Source organism: Myotis davidii, unplaced genomic scaffold (assembly GCF_000327345.1).
Source record: "Myotis davidii unplaced genomic scaffold, ASM32734v1 scaffold1012, whole genome shotgun sequence".
In the NCBI taxonomy this organism is placed as follows: Eukaryota; Metazoa; Chordata; class Mammalia; order Chiroptera; family Vespertilionidae; genus Myotis; species Myotis davidii.
Genome location: NW_006283769.1, coordinates 348,921 through 373,389, shown reverse-complemented (window position 1 = coordinate 373,389; position 24,469 = coordinate 348,921). Strand labels below are relative to the sequence as shown.

Here is a 24,469-nt window from a genome sequence, read left to right as displayed (position 1 = left end):
TTCACAAACTTGAGGTACATGGTTTATAATTTTGTACTGGCTATCTCTATTCTAATAGTTACCACATTATAATGTTGTCTGTTTATATACTTGTCTTTCCCATTAGACAGGAACTTGGCAAGAACTGTTGTCTTTTGCCTTTTTATATCTCTATGACAACAAGGCCTGTTAATATAGAAACCAAATAAGAGTGACTCAGTAGCACTGGCTGGTGTGCCCACTGGTTAGAGTGTTGGCCCAGGCACCTAAGGGTCTTGGGTTCAAATCCAGGTCAAGGGCATGTACCTGGGTTGCAGGTTCCCTGCCCCAACCCGGGCATATGTGGGAGGCAACCAATTGATGTGGCTCTCTCACATAGATGTTTCTCTCTCCCTCCTCTCTCTCTCTCCCTCTCTCCTCTCCCTTCTACTCTCTCTAGAGTTAGTGAAAAATTATCCTCGGGTGAGGATTAACAACAACAACAAAAATGACTCAGTAGATGTTTATTGCATTGTACTTATCTGATATAAAAAGTGTGTAAATGTATACATTATGTAAACATACATACCCACATCTCTGTATGTGCCTGTATGTCTTTGTGGATATTGAATTTATTCTGTAATCTTACACTTACTTGATTAAATCATGGCCTTTCCAAGGGGAAAATGTTAGAGTTTATTACTTTATCATATATATATATGTATTCTATATAAATACGTGAATCTGCACAATTTCTGTAAGTATATTTAACTGTAAGTACAACTTTACTTTTGACAATTAAAAATTTTTGAGCAGAAATTATTTCAGTTCAGTAGTTTTAATTTAGACAGAGTTTTGCATGTTTTAATTTAGTAACTTAGGAAACATTTATTTCCAAAGGAAAGGATTGTTTGAAGATTATTGATGCCATGTTTTGGTAAGCTTTTAAAAATCATAATATTGGAGTCCACTCTGTGAGAAAAAGTTTTCAGTGTGTATATGAACATTAGAGTAAGTTCTTACTTGAAATTTTATTTGAAGGTGTGATGTTGTAATGAGCAGGAGAACAAGCATGATACTCATCCATAAGCCATATGAAGATGGTATCGCTGTTCTGGTTGAGTAAATGAAAGAAAATACTAATCCTTTTCAGCAAGGATAAATAATGAGACCATAAATAGCATATCACCACAGAGCTGAGGAAAGATTTAGTCACCTTGTCCTATAATAAAATAGTTACTTTTATGCTTGGTTTAGTAAGACCTCAAAGGGCCCACTTCTTATTGATCCAATTGTTGTTGTAATGATTCTAAGCATGATAGTGGGGAAGAGGATTTTTCATTGTGTTTAAAAAGGGGGAACAAGTGAATGAAGAGGGTTGTTTTTTTTTTTTCTTTTTAACATTGGAAGATGATAGTCAAATGTTGTGCCTTTGTTCCCCCTCCTCCCAACTGGTGGCAACTCAAATGCCTTTTACTAGGGCAGCTTATCTTAATAACTAAAAGGACCAGGAGTCTTGTGTCCAAGAGAGGTAGGGGCAGTGGCTAATTGGAGACCGTGCTTCCTGGCTAAAGGCTTGAGGCTACTTAAAAAATAACATGCTAGCCAAACAAAACACTTCAACTGGACAGATTTGGACAGGGAATGGCCTGTTTGTGATCCTTGCACTAACCAAGGAGCTGACCTTGACTGAAGTGGGAAGAGGATGTACTTGGGCATCACATAGATTTAAGTTTGAGTACCAGATCCAGCATTTGGGCTCGGTGACCCTGATCATGTTACATAATTGCTCAGAACTTCTACCATCTCATAGGTATAAGATAGTAACAATATGTATTCCAAAGGGCTGCTGTGAGGAAGAGTTTAAGGAAGTATAGAAAAACTTGAGCTCACTGGCTGACACATAGGAAGCGCTCAATAAACTGTGGCTATTGTTACAGACTTTCCACAAAACAGGGAACAGCACTGGATGAGAAAAACCAGCAGAACTGGTGGGGGCACATCTGTGGGTCACAGTGTGTTTTCTAGGTTTGCTCTGACCAGGCTGCGCTAAACTGCCAGATGTTTACAAGTTTCCCACTTAGTGAATGCATTCTAAGCACATTTCTGTCTTTCTTTTAATCCTATGTGGATTTTTTTTTCTGAATAGAAAATTACATTCTCATTTTTCTTTTTTTTAATATATTTTTATTGATTTCAGAGCGGAAGGGAGAGGGAGAGAGAGAAACATCAATGATGAGAGAGAATCACCGACAGGCTGCCTCCTGCATGCCCCCACTGGGGATCGGCAACACCAGCACGTGCCCTGACCAGGAATTGAACCATGACCTCCTGGTTCATAGGTCGATGCTCAACCACTGAGCAACAACGGCAATCAAGTTTTCATTTTTCTTAAAGGAAGTGGAAAACGTCTAATCATTTCAAGAAAAAGATAAAATTCACCTGTATTTCCTATCAGTCAGAGATAAGCACTGTTCACAATTCAGTGTTTTTTCTTTTCTTTTTCCAGTACATACAAATGTGTCTGTGTATACTTACCCATCATTGAAAATGTACTGAATATATCATTTTTTGTATACTACTTATTATGTTAAGTAGAAAGTTTTTTTAAGCCATGTAAAGCTGGTACTTTTTAGCCACTTTGTACCTTAAAATCTAGATTACACAATCCATTCAGTGGAATGCTGCCTGGGAAGTTGAAAGGGCTGGCTTTATAATTGTGGTCACGGTTATTTTAAAATCTTAATGTAACTTATGGGAAGGACGATGGAATTCATTTTTAGTTTTGTTAACTGTTGCCTTGTTTCCCTTTCTTTCTCAAACCCCTCATTGCTTTCTCAATTTATTTTGGGAGATACATATTTGACAAAGATAAACATTATTTACGTGGATCCTTGAGGTATAGTACATAAGTGGGGGAAGATTCACCATAAGTTTCCCTCCTGCTCATTAGAGAAGAATTCCTAGGGGCTCTGTGAGAGGCTGGGGAGCATTTGCTCCTTCTAGCGCCAGAGCTAGAACTCTGGGCAGTGGGTCTAACTGTACTCTTCTCTTCAGAGTACGTCAGTACAAGACTATCTTTTTAGCAGTTAACTCTACTGATTCTGCCTCATAATTTATAATAAAACTATACTGCTAATACATCCAAGTCTCAATAACATACTGTTAACTTAATAAATGAAAACATCGAAGGAACCATATAATAAGGCAGCGGTTTTCAACCAGTGTGCCGAAAGAATTTTTAAGATATGCAACACCTGACTGTTTAATCATGGATGCTGATCTTAGATGGTCAAATTAAGAGATGACTTCTTTTTCCTCTCTTTTATTTTCTTCTCAATCTCTCCAGCTCCCTCACCCAAACCCCTCTCTCCCAACAGCGGTCAGCCCACTCTCTATTTATAAATCTGTCTCTATTTTGCTTGTTAGTTCATTTTATTCATTAGATTCCACATATGAGTGAAGTCATATGGTACTTGTCTTTCTCTGACGGGCTTATTTCACTTAGCATAATGCTTTCAAGGTTCATGCATGCTGTCACAAAAGGAAAAAATTCAGATTGTAAAGGTAAAGTCATTTAGCAAACCAATGTTTAACTTCTGTTTGATAGAGGAAATATAGAAGTGGAGACAGTCTTTGTTCTCAAGTTGCTCACAGTTTAGTGGGAGAGACAGATGATGGATAATAAGTACAATGAGTGGAGAAGGTATAGTAGGATTTTGGGTGACTTTTTCATTTGTTGTAATGTATTAAATGCTGCTACATTATTTTTAAGGCTTTTACAAAGAAGTCTCTTAATATTGATATTAATGCTGCCTAGCATAATGCCTATGAAATAGTAGATATTCAGTGAGTGTTTCTTAATGAATGAATGAGCAGAATGACTATGAGTTGTTACTGCTTTACTAGCATGTTGTAACTTAATAACAGTAATCCAGAATTCTATTACTTAGAAGTCTCTTTCTGCTGGCATCAGAAGTCACTTAAAATGATCGCTTCCAAACTTATTTAGTTACTTGGTTCTGGAAATGTCTTGTTTGTTCATTGCACTTAAATATTATATTTGATAACCTGATTTTACAAACCATAACTTTAAATTTTTTTCTTGATTCTTTAAGATTAAGGACTCCTTAAGATGGACTTTTACAAAATTCCCCTGACAATACATGTGGTAAGGGGAGCAGGTATTTTAGCAGTAATCCATGCTTAGTTTCATCCTCTCATGTGTTGTGTGGTTAATTCTAAGAAATCAATTCATTATAATGTTAATTTGGCTCTCTTCCAATAGCACTTGAGATATAACAAGTATCACCAGGGTACCAAAATGGTCTTTGTAAATGCCCAGTGTTTGCAGTCCTTTGATCAAAGTGAGGAAAAACAGGGATTTCATTTCATTTATAAGATGTCAGCAATCATTGTCCCTTTCTTAGGTTTTCATCCTAGTAATCTTTCCAGTAGTTGGACCAAGGGTAATTTAAGTAAGATCTACTCAACAAACATTATTCAGGAAAAATTAGACCTCACACATAATGCTTTGGAATGTTTATTATACAATGATGTTGACAGTTTTATGCCTGTACAAATTTATGTGTGTTCCATTGAGTAATCCCATATTGTAGAGAAAACACACACACACACACACACACACACACACACACACACACACACTTTTACTAATAATTTTGCCGTTTTAGCAAATGAAAGTTAATTTTTATAAAAGAAACCATGAACTTTAGAGGTATTACAAAAGAAAAGGAAGGCTAATATAGCAACTTTATTTCATGAAAAGAAGCAGCATATATGGAAAAGGAATAGATTAAAAAGTCAGAAAGTTAAATAGAGGGTTTTTATTGGAATGAGGTTAGATTTTAAGTGCTAATACCTTGCAATTTCATATGAAACACCATAGTAAAATGATAGCAATTTTCTATCTAGTAATGGTATTCCTGAAAATGTATAAATCCCTTAATTATTTAGGATTTTGAATTTCTGTAGCTGAGTACCTTATATTATCTGCTGAGTATTTAAGATGCATGCTTTTTTCTGGCAGTGTTTCATTTCATGTAGGGCGGTTTTTTAAAAGCTAAACTTCATAAGCTACTCATTTGGATCACTGCCATTTGTCACATGAGAAAAAACGTAGTTTGCAAAAATGTTTCTTAGAATTATCCTGTGGAGACTCTCTTTTACTGCGTCAATCCCCCACAATGCACTTCATGCGGGGTGGTCTCTAACTTACATGACAGTTTTCTTTTTCTTTTTTTTTTAAGAGAACCAAAATATTTATATGAGCATTCAGGGGTTAAATTTCATTCCAGAAGATTCACAAGAAACTAAAAAGCATTAAAGTAAAGGAAGATAAGTTTCTAATTTTCTATTGGAAACAATATATTTTTATTTAAAAATTATCACTTTAATTGATATAAAAACAATGTGTACAAAGTTACTTTGGGTTCTTCCAGTTTGTCTATCATGGAAGTATAAATTCAGAATTTGGGGAAAAGGTATCTCAGTTGGTAGGCAGAATACTAGAGCTGTCCATGACTAAATAGTCAGGCATTATCTACAGCTGCCAGTGTACCATTCGAATTTTTAAAACATGTGATAACTGACTATTTAGTCAGGGGCAATGACCTCTTTTCTCTTGGATTGTCCAATAAAAAATAATAATAGCCAACACAACAATAGCTATCTGGTGTGAATTAATCAAATTTATACCTACTTTTTTGTCATATTGGCAAAAATATATTTTTAGTGTACCACAGAATTTTAGTAATTAATTTATGTGTGCCATGAGATGAAAAGGTTGAAAATCACTGATCTATGGTGATCAAATTTGACATAAAAAAAAAAAACCTCATCCAAAGTGATGCACTGGTCATTTAAAATGGACCTTTAATGATGTAAACTACAATGAAATGAACAAAACCACAAGGCATGAATAGAGTACCTGACACACATGGGTTAGGAGCATGGAATATATGTGTGTGAGAGCATATACGTGCAAGTAAATATACACACATATATACACACACAAATGCACTTATATGTATTATTAAAGGGGTTGAACTTTATGCTTAGTGTTTGTAAAAAAGCAGGGCCTACCCCAGGAAAAGGGAAGATGAGTACAAAAAGAACATTCCAATCAGAGCAGTCATGTGCAAAAGCATGGTAGCAAAAAAAAAAAAAGTATGTTTGGAAAAATACAATTTGGTATATTTTAAGCATAGGGTACAAATAGGGAGAGGGAAGCTGAGTCCAGAACATAAAAGTTCTGTGCTGATTAAGGAGTTGTGACTTGATCTGCAGGTAGTGGAAGCCACTGAAAGAGTTTAAGCAGTGGCATGATGAGGCCATATTTATGTTTTAAATAGATCTCTCTGGTGATGCCATGGATGATAGATTGGAGGAAGCAAGTCTGGAGTCAGGAGACCAGTTATGGGGCCATTAACAAATCCAGAAGAAAAATGATGAGAGTCTGACCTAAGTCAGTGCCAGGGAAGATAAAGAGATGTGGTAGGGAGAAAGGGAAGGGGGGAGAGAGATGGATCTAGGCACTCTTCATAAAACAGAAGCAATGTAGTCTGATGTTGATTGAAGAAAATGAAGGCAAGGAGTAGTCAAGATGACTCCTGTGGCTTGAATGAATGGGTAGGTGGTGTGGTGCCCTTCATTGATACAAAAAACATAGGAAGAAAGCCAGGTTGTGTTGATGAATGACAAGGGATATATTTTGGACAGAATGGTGCCTGGGGATTAAGGGAATCAGAAACTCTAGCTCTTTATCTTAAAACAGATGTGCCTGCTCTAGAGATTTGATCCGGGGCTTTTCTACTATGTTCCTATATCACTGTTTCCTAACTGCCATTAAAGATATGTATTATATGTTTTATATACATAGGCATATACATCCACATTTTAATTTTCTATAATAAATAAAAATTAAAATTTTGTGGACTCTTGGACTTTATAAAAGAAGATTTAAATTATTTGAGAGCTTCAAGAAAAACAGTATAAATAACTTAATCCAACGCTTCATTTCGTAGATGAAGATCTGAAACCCAAATTGCTTTAAGTGACTTGCCCAAGTTCATGGAGTAAATCAACAATAGTGCCTAGATCAGAATCTAGATAACTTGACTCCTGGCTTTTTACTAGTATATACATCTGCCTTTAAAAATTGAAAGGAAAAAATTAAGCAGACACTTAAATATTTTCAAAGTTTCATGGGTATGAGAAGGTGGGTGTAAAAGAGAGGTGCCAGGTTAGTAAAATGTATTTTGGCACAGGAAACACCTATTTTATTTATATGAAGAGAGAATTACTTGGATCCTGGCCCAAATCGGGGACACTATATGTGACTGGCAACTTTCAGAAGCGAAATGTGGTCTTAAAAGACTTGATTGCAGGTTTTGTGCATATAGGATTTTCTGGTGTACCCTTGGTAGCTTAGCTTCTCCATATGCCTCGATGGAGGTGTTGCTACTACTCCATTGGAGATAATGTGACGAACACTCCCTCACACTATTAACATCTGTAGCTGAGAGCTTCTTCCTATCAAGCAGAGATAAGAATATTTACAGGAAGAAATGTAGTCAGAGGTAAACTCCATCAGAGAAATTCACCAGTTCTATTGAAAGGACCCACTTATACATTGTCTATTTTCTATAAGTCAACTCTTTGTACTTGTAGAATCTGGCACCAGGTTTAGGATGTATTTATCCCACATTTGCTAGGAGTAAATTGAACTGATGCGAGGTTAATAAGTCTGAACTGGTTTTACAGTCTGGTCCTGGTTTGTTGGCACTTTGTGGGGTGATCCATAGGAAGAATAAAATTCGGGGTGCTGAGGCTCAATGTCTGAGGAGCGGCTGGTGGGCATCAGTACTAGGAAGCAAGGATAGTGCAGGAAGCAAAGTCAACACCCACAAAACTGATTGTGATGAATTAGTATTGTGAAAGGGGAGCTTCAAATTAGGAGCCACCATAAGTAAAGCAAGCAGTAAGAAGAAGCAAGGAACTGAGAAAGAAGTGTGGGGTGGGCCAACAGTACTAGCAGCCATTGTTGTTGGCCCAGCGTGCTGTTAAATCAGTTCTGCACACACTGAGTGGCCACAGCCCGCCATCTGACATTAATTAGTTTCTTCACCTTGCTTTCTATAACATACTCTCTGAACCTCGGTCACCCTGTCTATAAAACGAGATCCTTGGAGCTCATAATATTTAATGTCTCTTCCAGCTCACTTATTCTAACGGTTCTTTCTCCTATAAATAGTAAGTGTTCCTTCAGATACCAAAATGAGAAATGGATCATGTCACACATATCAGTACAGAAACTATTTCAAAGGTCAGCTAAATAGATCTGTTGTCTAAGGAGATGGTTATACTTCCTTTGGTACAAGAAGCAGTATACTGGGGGGATCTAATAATAGAAATTCCTGCAAATAATATATTTGGCTTCAGTCATTTTTTTTTATAAAACCATAAACCTCGTTTTTCAATATTGCCACTGATTTATGAAACAATGATAAGGCATTTTTTGCATTGTTTTACCTTTTTATTGCTTTCCCATATTTATCCTTTTACTTTATTTCATGGCTGTTTTGCCATAACTGAGTAATACCATATGCACCAACATTCATTGAGAGTCCACTTAATCTACAACATATTTTAAGTGAACAATGCCTTTGTCAATTTTTATAGGGCTTAAAATGTTCTTTTAATAAGAATTACATGGAGAAATTCTATTCTTTGTGCTTTAAGATATGCTCTCATTTAAGAGATACCTTGAAGTGATCTCTTGAAGTGAAGTGATAGAGAATGCATTTCACATGAAAAGACATGTCATAATCTCACACAGATTTTGGTTCTCATGAACATGAAGCAGCAAAATTTTGAGGGCCCAGTAAGAGTTCTTCTAAAACCTTCTTATAAAAGAAAATGGTAGCATTCATTCTCTATTAGATGGTAGGTAAAAGACATGGGCAAGCAATATATGAATGAGCTAAAATGGGTGATAATCTTGATGTCTTAAAATATTATTTTCTAATTAATAATGCTATTTGTAATATAGTTGACTATATATTTTCTTTCACATCACCTGTACCATTTCCCAAGATAGTATAGCTATCAATCAGTATATATGATTAACACATTAAGTGCTCAACCTGTTTTGTCTACCTGACAGAAAGTATAGTGTCAGTCACCAGTGACTGGGCGCTTAACGTGTTAAATAAAAAACTGAGAAATTATATCTTTAAACAAGTTTTATCACATCAGTCCTGTATTTTATGTATTCCCTGCATGAATATTGTGTTACCAGAATTTGTCTGTGGTGTTGGTGGTAGTGTGCTTGTACATGATGGGTGACTATACTTTAAAATGGAGTACAGCCTGTGAGGCCATCTAGCTACTGGTACCTTCAAAGCAACATACCAGCTCTTCCACGGACTCACTGTGTGATCATAGGCAATTTATTTAACTTCCTTTAGCCTGTTTCCTTATCAGTGAAACGAGGAAAACGAATACAGTGCCGAGATTGTTATACGGAGTCAATGAGCTACATGTGCAGAACCAGGCTAGGTTGTTGTTATTCCTTTGTTATATTTTACAATGGTTTATAGAAATAGAATGGGCAGAAGTAAACAAACATGTTATAAACTACATAGTAAGAAAAAAGGTAGGAACTGATGGGAGCACCATTGTATTGAAAATGCTGGCAAAGTAAATTTCATATACCTGGCCCTCACCTCACCTCAAATTAACTTAGCCTCCAACATGGTCAAGTAGAGTGAAGTAATCACCCTGTAATGATGCATGTTTTCTCAAAGGAATAAGTAAATGAATTCTCAATGAGCTAGCTAAAATATGAAATTAACCAGTCAGTCAATCAACCGGCCAACCAATCCATCGACAGAGCATTTCCCATAGTTCTGGGGTTAGTGGAACATCAGAAGATGGAGTTGAGTCCTTTCTTTCACCTCTGTCAATTCACCTAAGGTCTCTAAGCATCCTTTTCTTAAACCATGAAATGGAGTCAATACTCTCCCCATAGGGTTGGTGTAAGAATCAAGTTAATGTGTATGAAAGCTCTTTGTAAACACTTTATCACTTTAGGAATGTAACCTTATTTCCTTACTTTAAAAAAATCATCATTTATTGTTCATTATCTCATTTCAAATTGCATCCTGCATACTACTGATAAGCATTTTGGCCAATACTTATAAAACTCTGGAATCAAACACTGGGAGTGGCCATACAGTCAAATAATTATATGATTCAGATTGGGAGTTTCCTACTTTATAACCCATCAACTTGTGCTCAGCAGCCTCTAAGCTTAAAATGCACATCCTACATATTTATAAAATATTGAACCTTGACATAGCCATCATATTCTGTAAAAATTTTAAAAACCAGCAGGTAATACATGAAGACAATCACATTTGTTGCAAAACCTTCCTGAGCCCAGCCGATACGGCACATCAAGATGGATTTCATAGTTATCCATCTACAGAGGAATGTTTAGAGATAAGATGAAAGTGGTCCTTCTTATTAATCACACATTGTATATTTGACTTCTGTCTCTCTCCTCAGTCTTTAAATCAACTACATCTGGATTTTGCTACTTAAGAGTGCCATTACCTTACACATTAAAAGGCAGTTACTCCTAAAGAAAGCAGCTCCATTTGATTAAACAGTGATTAACTAGAGTTATGTTCACGTTACTCATCATGGCAGCCCAAATGATAATTTTAGTGTAAGTTGGAGATCTACTTTATTTCTACAACAGAGCCAGCAGAATTGGGAGATTTTTTTTTTGTAATGAATGCAGACATAAAGCAGTCATTTGGCTTTGCTGGTATTAACTTTTACAGTTTAGGAAAGCACAATAATACTAGATAGATAGATAGATGATAGATAGATAGATAGATAGATAGATAGATAGATAGATAGATGAGTCTATCATAGGTAGGATCGACCTATGCTGGAGGTGTCCTCCTCTATGGAGTCTGGGAAACATGATTATTATTGCATCCAAAGTAAGTCAAGCTCTGAAACTGATGCCCACTAACCAACTGCATTAAAAATTGATGTGTAATTATCAAGCAGGTTGTATCAGAGCTCACTGATTAGTGACTTCTTTCTCAGGAGAGAAATCTACATGGGAAACGAAGTTGTTATTTGACATGTATTTATAAGCAGGGAATCTGACATATCAGAAAAAAATTGATGGTATAAATTACTGACACTCAAGGAAGTGTTACAAACAATGTTAAGAAGCTTGCACCAGAATACAAATTAAAGTGTTAGAGCATCTTTTTCTTCACTGAGAAAGTCTTGCTCCACTATCTGTATACACATACTTATATTGTATAAGTGAACTTAGTGGCACTAATTTGCATTCTGACACAAGTTGTTTATCTCATGGCAGACTATTCACAAATAGTTCTCACATAGGCAGTTATTCTTTGGACCAAACCTTGAGAATCACTGCTCTTTGCCTGAAACAGAATCACAGTTGGAAGCATTTGAAAACATAGTTTCCTAGTAATATGCCCTTGAAAATTCTGATTCAGAGTTCTGATGTGTTGTACCTTTACCTGAACTTTTAAAACACTGTCCATGTATTTTTTTGATGAACATACAAGGTTTAGGAGCTACATAATAAAATATGTAGAATAATTAAGCAGTGCCAAGCTGAATAGGTTAAAGGGTAAGAACATGGGTTGGCACTGGCGGTTGAGTTCTTGTTTCTTCTTGAGCAAGTTGTGAATTTTCTAAGCTTCAGTAATCTCATCTATAATGAGTCTATGCTGTTATTAAAAACAAACACTTAGCTCAGTGCCTGCCACAGAGTAGACAATTGATAAGTATCAGCTATAAATGATAGTTGTCTCCTTGATGAAGATTTACCTGCCCTATTTGAGAATATACATGTTCATATACAGTCCCAAATTCCCTGGACAAGCAAAGAACATGCTGCTAATGTTTGCCTGTCTGAAGCTTCCTTTACTAAAAGCTATCAAAAGCATTTATTAAGACTCTTTTGGTTGTCTTAGAAATCTAAATTAATGACTGGAGAGAAAAAGGTGGGATGCTCCAGGGGAGATTATTAGATCATACAGTTTACAACTGAATGCCCAAGGGTGGATCTGGCTAGAAACATGACTGGATCAAGGTGCTCTGAAAATATACTTCTAGCCCTGGCCAAGTGGCTCAGTTAGTTAAAGCATCATCGCAAACACAAAAAAGATTGTTGGTTTGATTCCTGGTCAGTCAGGTCACATACCTAGGTTGTGGGTTTGATCCCAAGTCAGGAGCATAAGGGAGGCAACCAATTGATGTTACTCTCTCACCTCTCTCTATCTCTCTCTCTCTCTCTCTCTCTCTCTCTCTCTTCCTCTCTCTCTCTCTGTCTCTCTCTCTCCCCACTCCCCTCTCTCTAAAATCAATAAAAACATATCCTCAGGTGAGGATTAAAAAATATTTTTTTAAAAAATATATCTTTCTGTCTATATTACCTATCAGTCTATCTGTCTGTCTTTCAGAGTTGGCCTTAATCTTAGGCTTGCTCTGGTTTTGTGATTGAAGTCTCAGGCATATATGTTACCAGCTTACTAAGCATAGAGGTAAAAAATTTGTTTTGTGAAATAGTTGGACAAAATTGCAGAACTCAGACTTAGTGGCCTTGTTTAGAATATTTTTCTATTCATGAACTATTCACTTTCTCTAAGTAAGAGCAGAACATTCTGGTTTTCAGGCTCAAACATGTACCTATTCCCAAATCCAGGGCGATACAATTCCACCTGAAGCATTTGTTGTGAAGGTGGAAAAGATCATTTCTCAAAATAAATTTAAGGAATGTAATTAGGAAAAGGGGAAACATGCAATGTAGCATCCAAACCATCAGATGGCTGATACTCTGATCTACCCTCCTTAACTCTATCCTTCCATTGTTTAAATGTGTTAGTTCAAGTGAAATAAAGCCAAGATTTGGCTTAGAGACCTTACCTTTTGTTAAGATGATTTCCAGATATTTACTTTAATCTATTTTTTATTTGTTTTATAAAGCTTTTTGTAGGTCGAATCCCCCCCACCACACACACACACACACACACACTTCTAATTTGGGGATAAAAGATGAAGGGAAATTACCTTATATTGACCAAGAATAAAGGAATTGATTAAAAGCAATATGAGTTTGGTCCTAACTTTTCATTTTCTTTAGCTTGAGGCAGATTCATTCATATTTAATAAAGAGAAATAAGCAAGAGATGGTGTTAGAAAGTAAACTGCCAAAGTTTCACAAAGGGGAATTTAGTTTTAGACTGTATTTAGTATAGGACAGTAATGTCACTGTGGATTATAAAATAGCGGATGCATTATGGATCACTAAGTCAGTAAAAGTCACGTAGCTGTTAATGATTTGGAGCCCAGCTTGTGAAGCACGACTTGGCAGAGCTATCAAGTGGTTAAAAGTGTTGGTATGAAAGTTAAGGACTTCAGCACTCAAATCCAAGTCTGGCTGTTTTTGTGGTGTGTGGCCTTGGACCTGACTTCTCTGGGATGCAGTTTCCCCATATGTGTAATTGGGTAATAAAATGTAGTCACCACACGGTGGTGGGGGAGAATTAAGTGCTCTGACAGGGAGGTGCAGGCTTCTTCTGTATTTCTGAGCAGTGCATATGCTTAGCTGTATTCTCCCAGATGCCTACCAGACTCCCACATAGTAAGTCACATAGTAATTCTTCTTGGCCCCCATGGTATACCATTTATTTTATAACTATAGTATTCTTCAAAGATGGCACCATAAATAGGACTAAATATAACCCAAAGCGAGAATGCCAAATTAAGCTTTATTGGCTATTTCAGGGCCTTTTTAAATTTTAGCTTGCAAAGGCGCAATGAGCATAGTTTTACCTAGCTCGGAGGTTCTGCAGCTCATTACATATTTGGCTGCCTATACTTTAATATTTTTTTTAAAAGCTTGTGTTTGGAGCATCTGTCATTCCATTCCCATAACTCAGCACCATCTTTATTTTTCATTATAGAAATGGAAGGAGGAGGCTATATTTTTCTGAGATGAGTGGCCAATATGGTGTAATGGAAAGACCAGGGAATCAAGACTCTGACTTAAGTTGTCTAATGCTAACCCTGCTGCATTCTTGTTGAGTGTCCTTGGGCTCAGTTCACCTTCTCTTATTCTGTTTTCTTAGCTATAAAATAAAAAGAACAAGGCCACCTGTGCCTAACTCTCACATGTTTGCTCTGAGGGTTAAAGGAGATGCTGTCGAAAGTAAGAAAGCACTATCCACGTGCAAATGTTCGTTGTGCTTGTGATGATTACATACATGTATCAGTCTATTAGCAGTTTGTTAACAACTGGATTCCTGTGTGCTCTGCTCCAGTTCCCCAACTCCCAGAGATGCAGAGGAGCCCTGCCAGATGGCTAATTTGCCAGCTGTGTCTCGTTTTGTCATTGTAAATATTACATGCTCCGACTGAGAGGCTTTGCTTATAATGCAGTATATTTTGTCCTTTATCTCTTGCAGATTGAGAATTACGTGGTGGAAAATATGAAGTCGGAAATGGCCCAGATACAGCAGAATGCAGTTCAGAACCACACGGCCACCATGCTCGAGATAGGAACCAGCCTCCTCTCGCAGACCGCAGAGCAGACCAGAAAGCTGACAGATGTGGAGACTCAGGTACGACCCCTAGGCCAGTCCACAAACTCTTAACCGGGAAGATTTTTTTTCCCCCCGTTAGCTTACTCCATAAACACAGAGCACATTTCACACTGGGACAGGGGAAACATACACATTTTTGTTGGTTTGGTAATAGCAACAAGGACTGCCTGACATGCTATGCATGTTTCTTTTGATTAGATGAGGGTTGGTATATTTAGCTTTGTATGTGTTTGTAAGAACAGGACTGGCAGAGGACTTAATCAACATTTCCATTCAAATAAACACTGCAGCTACCAACTGTGTTAGGATATGTGTCAAACAAAATAACGATTTGGGTCCAATTGGTACCTTTTATGTACATTCTTTATCTGCCTTGCTTTGTCTAGTAGTTCTTAGCCATAGTGGCACCTGCAGAGGTTTTGTAGCACAGTGGATCAGAAGGAAAACCCCAAATGAACTAATCAGCAATGTGTAGTGTTTTTTTTATTATTATTATTCAGCATGATTTTATAATGAGGAATCGATTAAAACTCTTTCTCCATATGTACACATATGCATGAACATACATATGTATGTATATATTATCCTACCATGGGCAATGACATACTTATTAATGTACAATCATATATATCTATTGTACAAATCAGTAAAATATCCTTTAATCATCACTGTCACAAATGTATTTTTACAGTTTAATGAAAATGTCATTTTTGGTCAATTATGACAATTATGATCTCTTTATCTGCTTGGTACCATGAAAATAGCTATTTCAGCTACCATTCTGAATACCAATATAGTTAATTTCTGGAATCAAAGCTGAGATAATACTGTTAAAAGGTAAACTGAGACACATTAAAATTATCAAGAATGTATGTGAGCAAACATTGGTTAGGATTGGGCAGTGCCTACCAGGGAACTAAGGGAAAAGTTTTAATAGAGAAAATGCGGAAGTAATTTGATTGGCTGTAGCTTAAGTAGTTGCCTTATTTGGGAAATCCTTGCTGGCTGTTTGTGATTGGTTCTTCCTAAGTTTCATTTCCTTGGATTCAAGTGCATTGATTCTGGCTTAGGTTTTGGTTTGCTTATGTAGGTTTCAGAGCATTACAGCCACCTTGGCCTAACTGCCTCCTTGTTTAATTATTTTAGCAATATAAATTTAAAAGTAAGATGCAACCTTATTTCTATTTTATTTCATTTGTGTTAATGGCATTACATTGCTGATATTTAAAGAGAAATGATAATAATAATTTATATGGATAGAGCATTTTATGTTACACAAACCAATTTCCCATGTACAAATTACATTTTATTTTTATCCTCACTCTATTCTTTTATAGTGAGCACTTATAAACCAGAAAAGCCTTTTTGTGCTATCTAGGTGTGTTCCTGATTTTGGCTCCCATATTCATCCTATATTGTTTCATGGTTGGTGAGTGCTGCTTTCCCTAAACTGACTTCAGGTCCTCAGTTATTTCAGACGCTCACGCCAATGGTTTTGCAATCTATTTTAGTGCCCTAGCTTTCACGGGATGATGTTCTAGAGATAAGTAACATTGCTTCTCAGTCCTCTGCTCATCTTCTGGGCTTGACTTTAGCAAAAGGTGATAAAGCCATGGTTTTACCGCAATGGCATTTAAAAATACTCTTGTGCTCAATACTCTAAGCATCAAGATCAGAAAGGAGACAGATAATGAGCACATTTAAGTAACGCTGCTGGCCTTGGGGGTGAGAATTGGGAACCAACCCCAGCCCGTTTCTTCCTCTGTATTCCAGCTTGCAGCGTTTTTCTCACTCTGTTATCAGTTTGTACCAACATCTCCTCTCCTTCCAGTTCCTCTTTCCAAGTGTGCAATAGGAAGGCGTTCCTTTCAAACATTATTCATGACCTTCCTGTAGTGAGAGTCTATTTCTGACTTCTTCCTCAGGCCAGTGTTGATTAGGGGGACAAATAAACTACAGATAAACTACATTAAACAACAGATAAACTACATTAAAATTCACCTCTGATAACCTTCACTGAACTCTGTTCTAAGAAACTTTACATATATATTACCTATTTAATATATATATTTTTTTAATTCTGTGAGGTAAATACTATTACTGTCTCTTGTTTAAAGGTGTAGAAACTGGGCCCAGCCAGCATGACTCAGTGGTTGAGCATAGACCTATGGAACCAGGAGGTCAGGGTTCGATTCCCCAGTCAGGGCACATAATCCTCAGTAAGGGGCATGCAGGAGACAGCCAATCAATGATTATCTCTCATCATTGCTATTTCTATCTCTCTCCTCCTCTCTCTTCCTCTCTAAAATCAATAAATGTATATATTTTTTAAAAGGTATAGAAACTGAAACCCAGGGAGGTGAACCAACTTGACCCAGATGAAAAAAGTGGTAAATGTCAGAGTGAATATTTGAACCCAGGAAGTTCAGCATCAGAGTCTTCCCTCGCTAAGGTGGTGGCACTAAATGCCTTTAAACAGAGAGTTGTATGGGAATCAGATAAAGCAAAGGTAAAGTAAACCTAATAGTAGCCACTGAGTGTTTTCCATAAGTGACACAGATGCTGCTTCTGCTTCTCTGCTGCTGCTGATGGTTCCCCCTGTTATTGCCATGTGATTGCACATCCTCTCACTCAATCCCAGGGCCAGTGCTGTCCTTGCTGGCTGTGTAACTATAGGGAAGTTCCTTAGATATGGAGCCGAGTTTCCTCCAATTTCCAATGAATTGTATGGGACCCATAGTGTTAGAAATGGAATTTAATCAAATTTACAAAGATATATTTTAAGTACCTCCTTGATGCAAGATATTTTAATAGATGTTTTGTAGGGGCAGTTCTTATCCTCAGTGAGTTTAACTGAGTTAATATGGCAAGCGTTTCTAAGCCATTTCTTCCCTAACTTATCCTTGAATGAATTAGCTAGAGTCTTTTCTTGCAGTCATCAAAATATACCTTTCTACTATGGGGAGTGTAACTGACCCATGGTTCTAGGGCTGTGCTCTGAAATCCATCACTGTGTGGGTGCAGAGGCCACAATTTCCAGTGGCCACTTCCAGCCAGTGGTACATGGCAGCAACACTTGGTCAGACCTGCTCCTGGGAGCTGGGAGACTCCACTGACACGACCTTGACAAAGGGCTCTCCATCAGCCTCGTTAAACTTTCCCACAGCTGTCCTGCAGACTAAGATTTCCACGCAATCTCCCTTCCTTCTCTCTCCTCTTTACTGTAGCTAGAACTGCATCCTAGGCAGAAGGTACTCCTACAATTCTCATGTCTTCTCAATTTTCCCTTACAGACATTTCTCCTAATAGATTTCCTGTATGTCTAATCTCATTTTATCATTTGCTCCTCAGAATTCATGAACTATCACACCTGTTGTTCGTACTTCAATTGTACAATTACAAATTTAAGACAGTTAAGGAACAGTTTCATCAATGAGAATGAATCTCTAGGCCAGTAGTTCTCAACCTTCCTAAAGCCGCGACCCTTTAATATAGTTCCTCATGTTGTGGTGACCCCCAACCATAAAATTATTTTCGTTGCTACTTCATAACTGTAATGTCGCTACTGTTATGAATCATAATGTAAATATCTGATATGCAGGATGGTCTTAGGCGACCCCTGTGAAAGGGTCATGCGACCGCCAAGGGGTCGCGACCCACAGGTTGAGAACCACTGCCCTAGGCAGAAATAGATTTGTAAGGTCAGCTTTAAAAATTGAACCACTGGATCTTTTTAATTTGATGAGAGACTAGTCAAATAAACATTTAGGCTTGGCCTAACTGAAATGGCAGTAGAATAAATTTGCCAATGGTTGGTCATCCAAGGAAAATATCCTGGTAATCAATTTTCTCACAAGGTCTGGGAAAGGAGTGGGCTCAGTCAACTATGATCCCGAGGTCAAATTTGAACTGCCATCTTTTTTTTTTAAATAAAGTTTTATTGAACACAGCTATACTCATTTATTTATATGTTGTGTATGGCTGCTTTCTCAACACAGCTGCAGAGTTGTGTAGTTGTACCAGAAACCATCTGGCCCTCTAAGATGAAGGTATTTACTATCTGTCCCTTTACAGAACAAGCTGGCCACGCCCTGCACTAACATACAAACTCCTAGAGATCATGGGTTTTGACTTCTTCACTGTTCTAGTCTTAGGATTTAGAACAGGACTTAGTACACAGTAGGCTCTCAATAAATAATGACTATATTAACTAACATTAATCCTTTAATTTCTGTAGATTTCAGCCCAATGTTCCCACGCCCAAAGGCACTGTCCTAAGGGTTGTGTATGGATAGTCACAGATAGGTGATGGTCAGAACAGGACTTTGAACAGAAGCAAAGACATTTTTATTGACTAGGAACACTGGATGAATATATTCTCTCTGTACTCTGAGGAGCATGACAAATTTGTCCACCTTCCTGCCTCACATATGCTAGTTAGTGTAGGGGTGGGGAGAGGGAAGAAATCAGATGCTAAGACATGCAAAAGATCTCACAGTAATTTGAATGAAACCATTTTGATAGCAGTTGTTATTGACTGAAGGGAGGTAACCTTTCTTAGCCAGAGGGAAGCTGCTTGTGTATAGTTATGTGAGCCTATGGCAGAGAACTCAGACTGGAGTCAGAATACTGGGTTCCATTCCACTCTACTGTTGGGCAAGTTTCTTCTACCCATAATTTCTGCATATAAGATAGTAATATAAGTACTATCTCTACTAAACTTAATAGCCCAGTGAGTTAATTATTATACTAGAGGCCCAGTGCATGAAATTTCTGCATGGTGTGGGGGCGTCCCTCAGCCTGGCCTGCACCCCCTTGCAATCCGGGACCCCTCGGGGATGTCTGACTGCCAGTTTAGGCCCGATCCCGCAGGGCCTAAACTGGCAGTCGGACATCCCTCTCACAATCTGGGACTGCTGGCTCCTAACCACTCTCCTGCCTGCCTGCCTGATTGCCCCTAACCACCTCTGCCTTGGCCCCTGCCGCTACAGCTTTGTCCAGAGGACGTCCAGAATGATGTCCGGAAGGTCGTTCAGCTGTCCTGTCTAATTAGCATATTATTCTTTTATTATTACGGATTATAAACAATATATATTTATTGATAATATATAGAATTATATATTAAATTTATCTGTACATAAAATAATTATATAGAATTAATTATATATTGTTATATTATCAGAGGTAAGATTAGCAATTATTCTGTAAGATTATCTAATTTTCATACTTAAATTTCCTCAGTTATTCTACCAAAAATTTATAGGCATTTTATTTTTTAAGATTTAATAGTCTGTTTTATTTTGGAGCAATCTCCTGTTTTGTTTTGTTTTCTCTTGAGATTTTTGAGAAACTGGGTCAGTTGTTTTTTTTAAACTGTCCTATATTCTCTATTTGTCTGAATATTTTTAAAGATGCCTTTTAATGTACTCTTCCATCTCTCATGGTTTCTTTTAACTGGAAATGAGGTTCAATTAGAACCAGCTGAACATTGTGGTGGGCATGCCCTGTGGAATTGCTGATCACTTCCTGTTATATCTCATCAGCAGGCACACAGGCCAGCTTGCTACACTCTCAGTGATGCTATTCTAACTTGGTTAGTGAGAGTAGAAGCCTCCTTATCTCTTCATCCTTATTGCCCACTTTCTCCTTAGAAATGAACAAATGACCTATAGGATGGTACTTTGTCACATTGCCCATCATTGACCAAATAAATTATTTCATCGATTTTGTAAAATGGTGATCTCCTAACTATCATCATAACTTGTGTTATATTTTTCATTTGGAAAAAAAGATTAAATTGAAAGGAAACAAATCTATAATGCAAGGCTGATTTTAAAGTTAATATATAGGTGAAAGAAATTTTTCTGTGGAAGATTTTCTTTTTAAGAAAGATCAGAGGCCCTTTTTAAAGTATTAAATGGAAGCTGGCCGAAAATCTCCAGCTCACTTTCATTGAGAAACTAGAAACTTCTATTTTAAATTTCTGTTTATTTTTCAAAGAAAGAACTAATTTTTTATACTTCATAAATCCTTAGTTTCAACTGTTAAATCTTCCTTACTGTCTTGTATATTCTGGAATATTTACGCTTTAAAATTGTCTAGTGAGGGCTTGTTTCATTGATTCTTCATCTCTTTTCTCCTTCCTTCCTTCCTTCTTTCTTTCTTCCCTCCCTCCCTTCTTCCTTCCCTCCCTCACTCTTTACTCTTTTCCTTCTATCCTCCCTCCCTCCCTCTCTTCCTCCCTTTCTTCTTCTTCTTCTTCTTCTTTTTTTTTTTTTTTGCAGTGCTGTGCTTTTGGAATGTGTTTAGGCTAAAAAGGAAATGACTTTTGTCATTTTAATGGAACACTTAGATTATTGCTAAGCAGCACGTTCCATAGATGCATGGCAAGAAAATGGTCAATTTATCATAATTTCCTGTACAGTTCTTTCAGTTTCTCGCTTTTGAACTTCGGGCCTATTTTAATAGATCAGTGGAGAGAGCTGAAATAGCACAACTATTGGGTCAAGGTGATGGGGAAAGAAGAGAAGGGAATGGCATTTGTGCTCAACACTTAGCCTGGATTTCTGAGATTGGTCCTCCTCCTTCTTCCACATTCAGATACTGCCTTAGATTTGGGCTGTTATCATTGAAGTCCAGCTTGATATTCACGTGACCTGTTACCCCCTCTCTGACCATTACCCAACTTGAATAACTCATTATCTATGGTCTACAGTATTATTCAACAAATAGCTCTAAGGTGCCAGGCCCATGCTGGACCCTGGAGGTATGGAGGGCTCTGGGCAGCTGACATCCTCATGGTGAAGAAAGACAGCAAATGAGTGAATGGACAGGATGATTTCAAATACTGATGATTCCATAAAGAAAATAGAACAGGGTGGCCTGATGTAGGATGATAGGGGGGAGGGGGAGTTACTTTACAGAGAGTGGCCAGGAAGGACCTCCCTGAGCAAGACCTGAATGATGAGAAGAAAGTAGGCATGCATCTGGGCATTCCAGGCAGGGAAAACTGCAAATTCAGAGGCCCTGAGCTACAAATTAATGTGGCATGTTGTGGTGGCAGAAAGAAGGAGAGTGATCTGAGACGTGAGCAGGGTCCTCCTGATCATATAGGACCTTGTAGGCCAGGCTAAGAACTTTGGGGGTTTACGCTAATTGCAGAGGGAAGCCATTAGCAAGTTTAGCATAGGAAATGGAATGATCTGACTTTTGTTTTCACAGAGATCACTCTGGCTGCTCTATAGCAAATGGATTTGAGTTAGGACAACCTAGAGAAAACTTAGGAGCTGTAGTAGTCTTCAGACTCAGCATAGGCAGCTTCATTTTTTACATATGGAGAAAAACAATTTCTGTCCTTTGTAAATTAAAATGGTGGTATTTCAGAATATCAGGAAGTGTTAACAGAGAATATGATGAATAAGGAAGAACATATTTTATTTCATGGCTTATGAAAAGCTTGATTCAATGAGACAATGGACCCTTTGTTTATTCAATATTTACTGTTTTCTCTGTGACCACCAGTGTCACCAAAAGATACAGCCGTCTCATCCCCTATGTAATTATTTGATAATCATTCCACTTAATAAACACAAAAACTTGCCTGCACAAAACTATGTTTAATAATTGAAAGTTATATTTTGTATATCACAGTCTTTATATTCTCTATCATTTTCCCTCTCTGCACTGTTACTAACTCTGTCTTCAAATCCCAGGTCTTCTTGCTTCTGTTTTCTCTCAAATGAAATGACTCAGAATAGTAAAATATGTTTTAAAACTATAAAGCACTCCACAAATATAAGTTTTGATAGGTTGTAGTAACTTTTAGACAGGCTTTCAGATCCATTCTCATAACAACTATGTAACTGAATCATATCCCTTAAATTTTTTTTAAAGTGCAAATGCTCCATCTCACTATTCTCTTCTTTATCCACCCCACACCAATCCTGCACCCCATGCCCAGCAGCACTGGGACTAGGGTGAGCGGAGTGAAAGAAAGTCATACAAAACTGAGTCATGCATATTCAGGAAGAGATCCTTTTTATTTTAAAATGATATTATGTTCAACATGGATTTTTTTGGCTTTAATTTTGCTCTTTCAAAATGTTGTATTAAAATATTTTTATCTTGATTACTGAGTTTTTTGACACCACCTTATAGTTTGCAACTGAAGTAATTGCCTCTCTCTCACCCTAGTCCCTATCCTGCTCCCCTAAAAATTTGTCTCCTTCCTCCACTACTTCCTGTAGCCCAAGTCCAACCCTGGTCACGTCAGTCTATTTTTAAAAGGTTTTCTATGTGCATTTGCATAGGTTTAGATCTGCTACAGAATAAGTAGCTGTAGCAAAAAAATGGGATGGCTGCAAAAGTTTTCAAGTGACATGGGAGCTTTAAAAATGAATTATACCTCTTCCTTGACCTTTTTACCTCCCTTAAGGAAGAAGGGGGTGGGGGCAGGACAGAGATAGGGAGGGACAAGGACATTGGCACAGTTTGAAGATATCTTCTAGGACTGGAGTACATGGTGTTTGCTCAGAAGATGACTGTGTTTGGGTTCAAGACTCACAGAATCATTTAAATTAAGGCTCAGCTAGCAACGTGAATTTTCATGATTACAGATGAGTCAAATATTTACAATTTCTAGAGGACCCACTGTAGTGCAGTTGAAGAGAAAACTACAGTCTATCTTCATTGTGACATGGTTTCCTGGTCACTTCATCTCTTCAGGTTAAGTCCCCAGGATAAAGTAGTTTGCCTCTCCCTCTTCTTAGTTTTCTGTATAGAGCATTAAAATTAGAGTCACACTATCTGTGTTTGAAATACAGTTCTTCCGTTGGTTCCTGTGTGGATTTTAGCCTCTTGCTGGACGTATTTCCTCTTTTGTAAAGTGATGATGATAATACCTCCTTCAACAGGTGCCCAAATGATATCTGGAAGGGCTGACATGACCTAACATAGGTGTTCAATAAATGTGTGATCATGAACCTGGCTAAACTATGTCATAAAATATTTCTAATTGGTTTATGTAAGGTGATAGATCCAGGCAGGCATATATTACATTCCTATTAATTATTCTTAATTATTCACAATATCTAAGACTTCGTACTAAAACTCATTTTTTCACTTGTAAATATTGATGATAATATGTATAAAGCAACTAAAACAGTGAAATATCTAAGGATTCAGGACACAAAATTTTAAATATGAAAATAGGTTTAACAACTCAGTTTTTTCATTCAATTTTGACCTCAATCTCAAATGAATATAATGTTTATGAGACATGTAAAACATTAATTTATAGGATGTAGACCAATTAAATATTCTGGAAGAAATTTTAATTTAAAAGAAAATACAACTAAATAAAAACCCAAAATAATTGTTTTTACTCTTTGCGATGGAAGTCTGAAATGTTTTTATCTTTTAACCTCAGATGCTAAATCAAACATCCCGACTTGAAATACAACTGCTGGAGAATTCATTATCAACATACAAGCTAGAGAAGCAACTTCTTCAACAGACAAATGAAATCCTAAAGATTCAGGAGAAAAACAGGTGAGGATTGCTGTATTCCAAAATTATTTAAACATGACTTATATCCGCCACCTCTCTGTTTAAAAAACAACAACAATAATTTGAAGTGGTTTGGGAAAAGTAAAAGAAAAGGAAAACATGGGGCCAAATTAATTTTGAGTATAAAATTCCCTCCCTCCTCATATACCTGACTCTGGATCATTTTGCAGTTTTCGTCTTTCCATCATGATTCTTGATATAACACCTGGTATCATTTCCTACTGTGGAATTCTCAACATGGAATGTTCTTTTTT

At 37.2% G+C, this 24,469-nt stretch overlaps 1 protein-coding gene across 4 annotated transcripts in view; it reads left to right on the top strand.

The window, feature by feature from the left end:
- ANGPT1 (angiopoietin 1) overlaps window positions 1-24,469 on the top strand; it is a 238,642-nt gene that overhangs the window by 127,712 nt on the left and 86,461 nt on the right. For all 4 annotated transcript variants that reach the window (XM_015566158.1, XM_006753898.2, XM_006753899.2 and 1 more), the window contains exons 2-3: window positions 14,511-14,666; window positions 24,076-24,197. In XM_015566158.1, coding sequence (XP_015421644.1) covers window positions 14,511-14,666; window positions 24,076-24,197 — 278 coding nt within the window. The remainder of the gene's footprint in view (window positions 1-14,510; window positions 14,667-24,075; window positions 24,198-24,469) is intronic.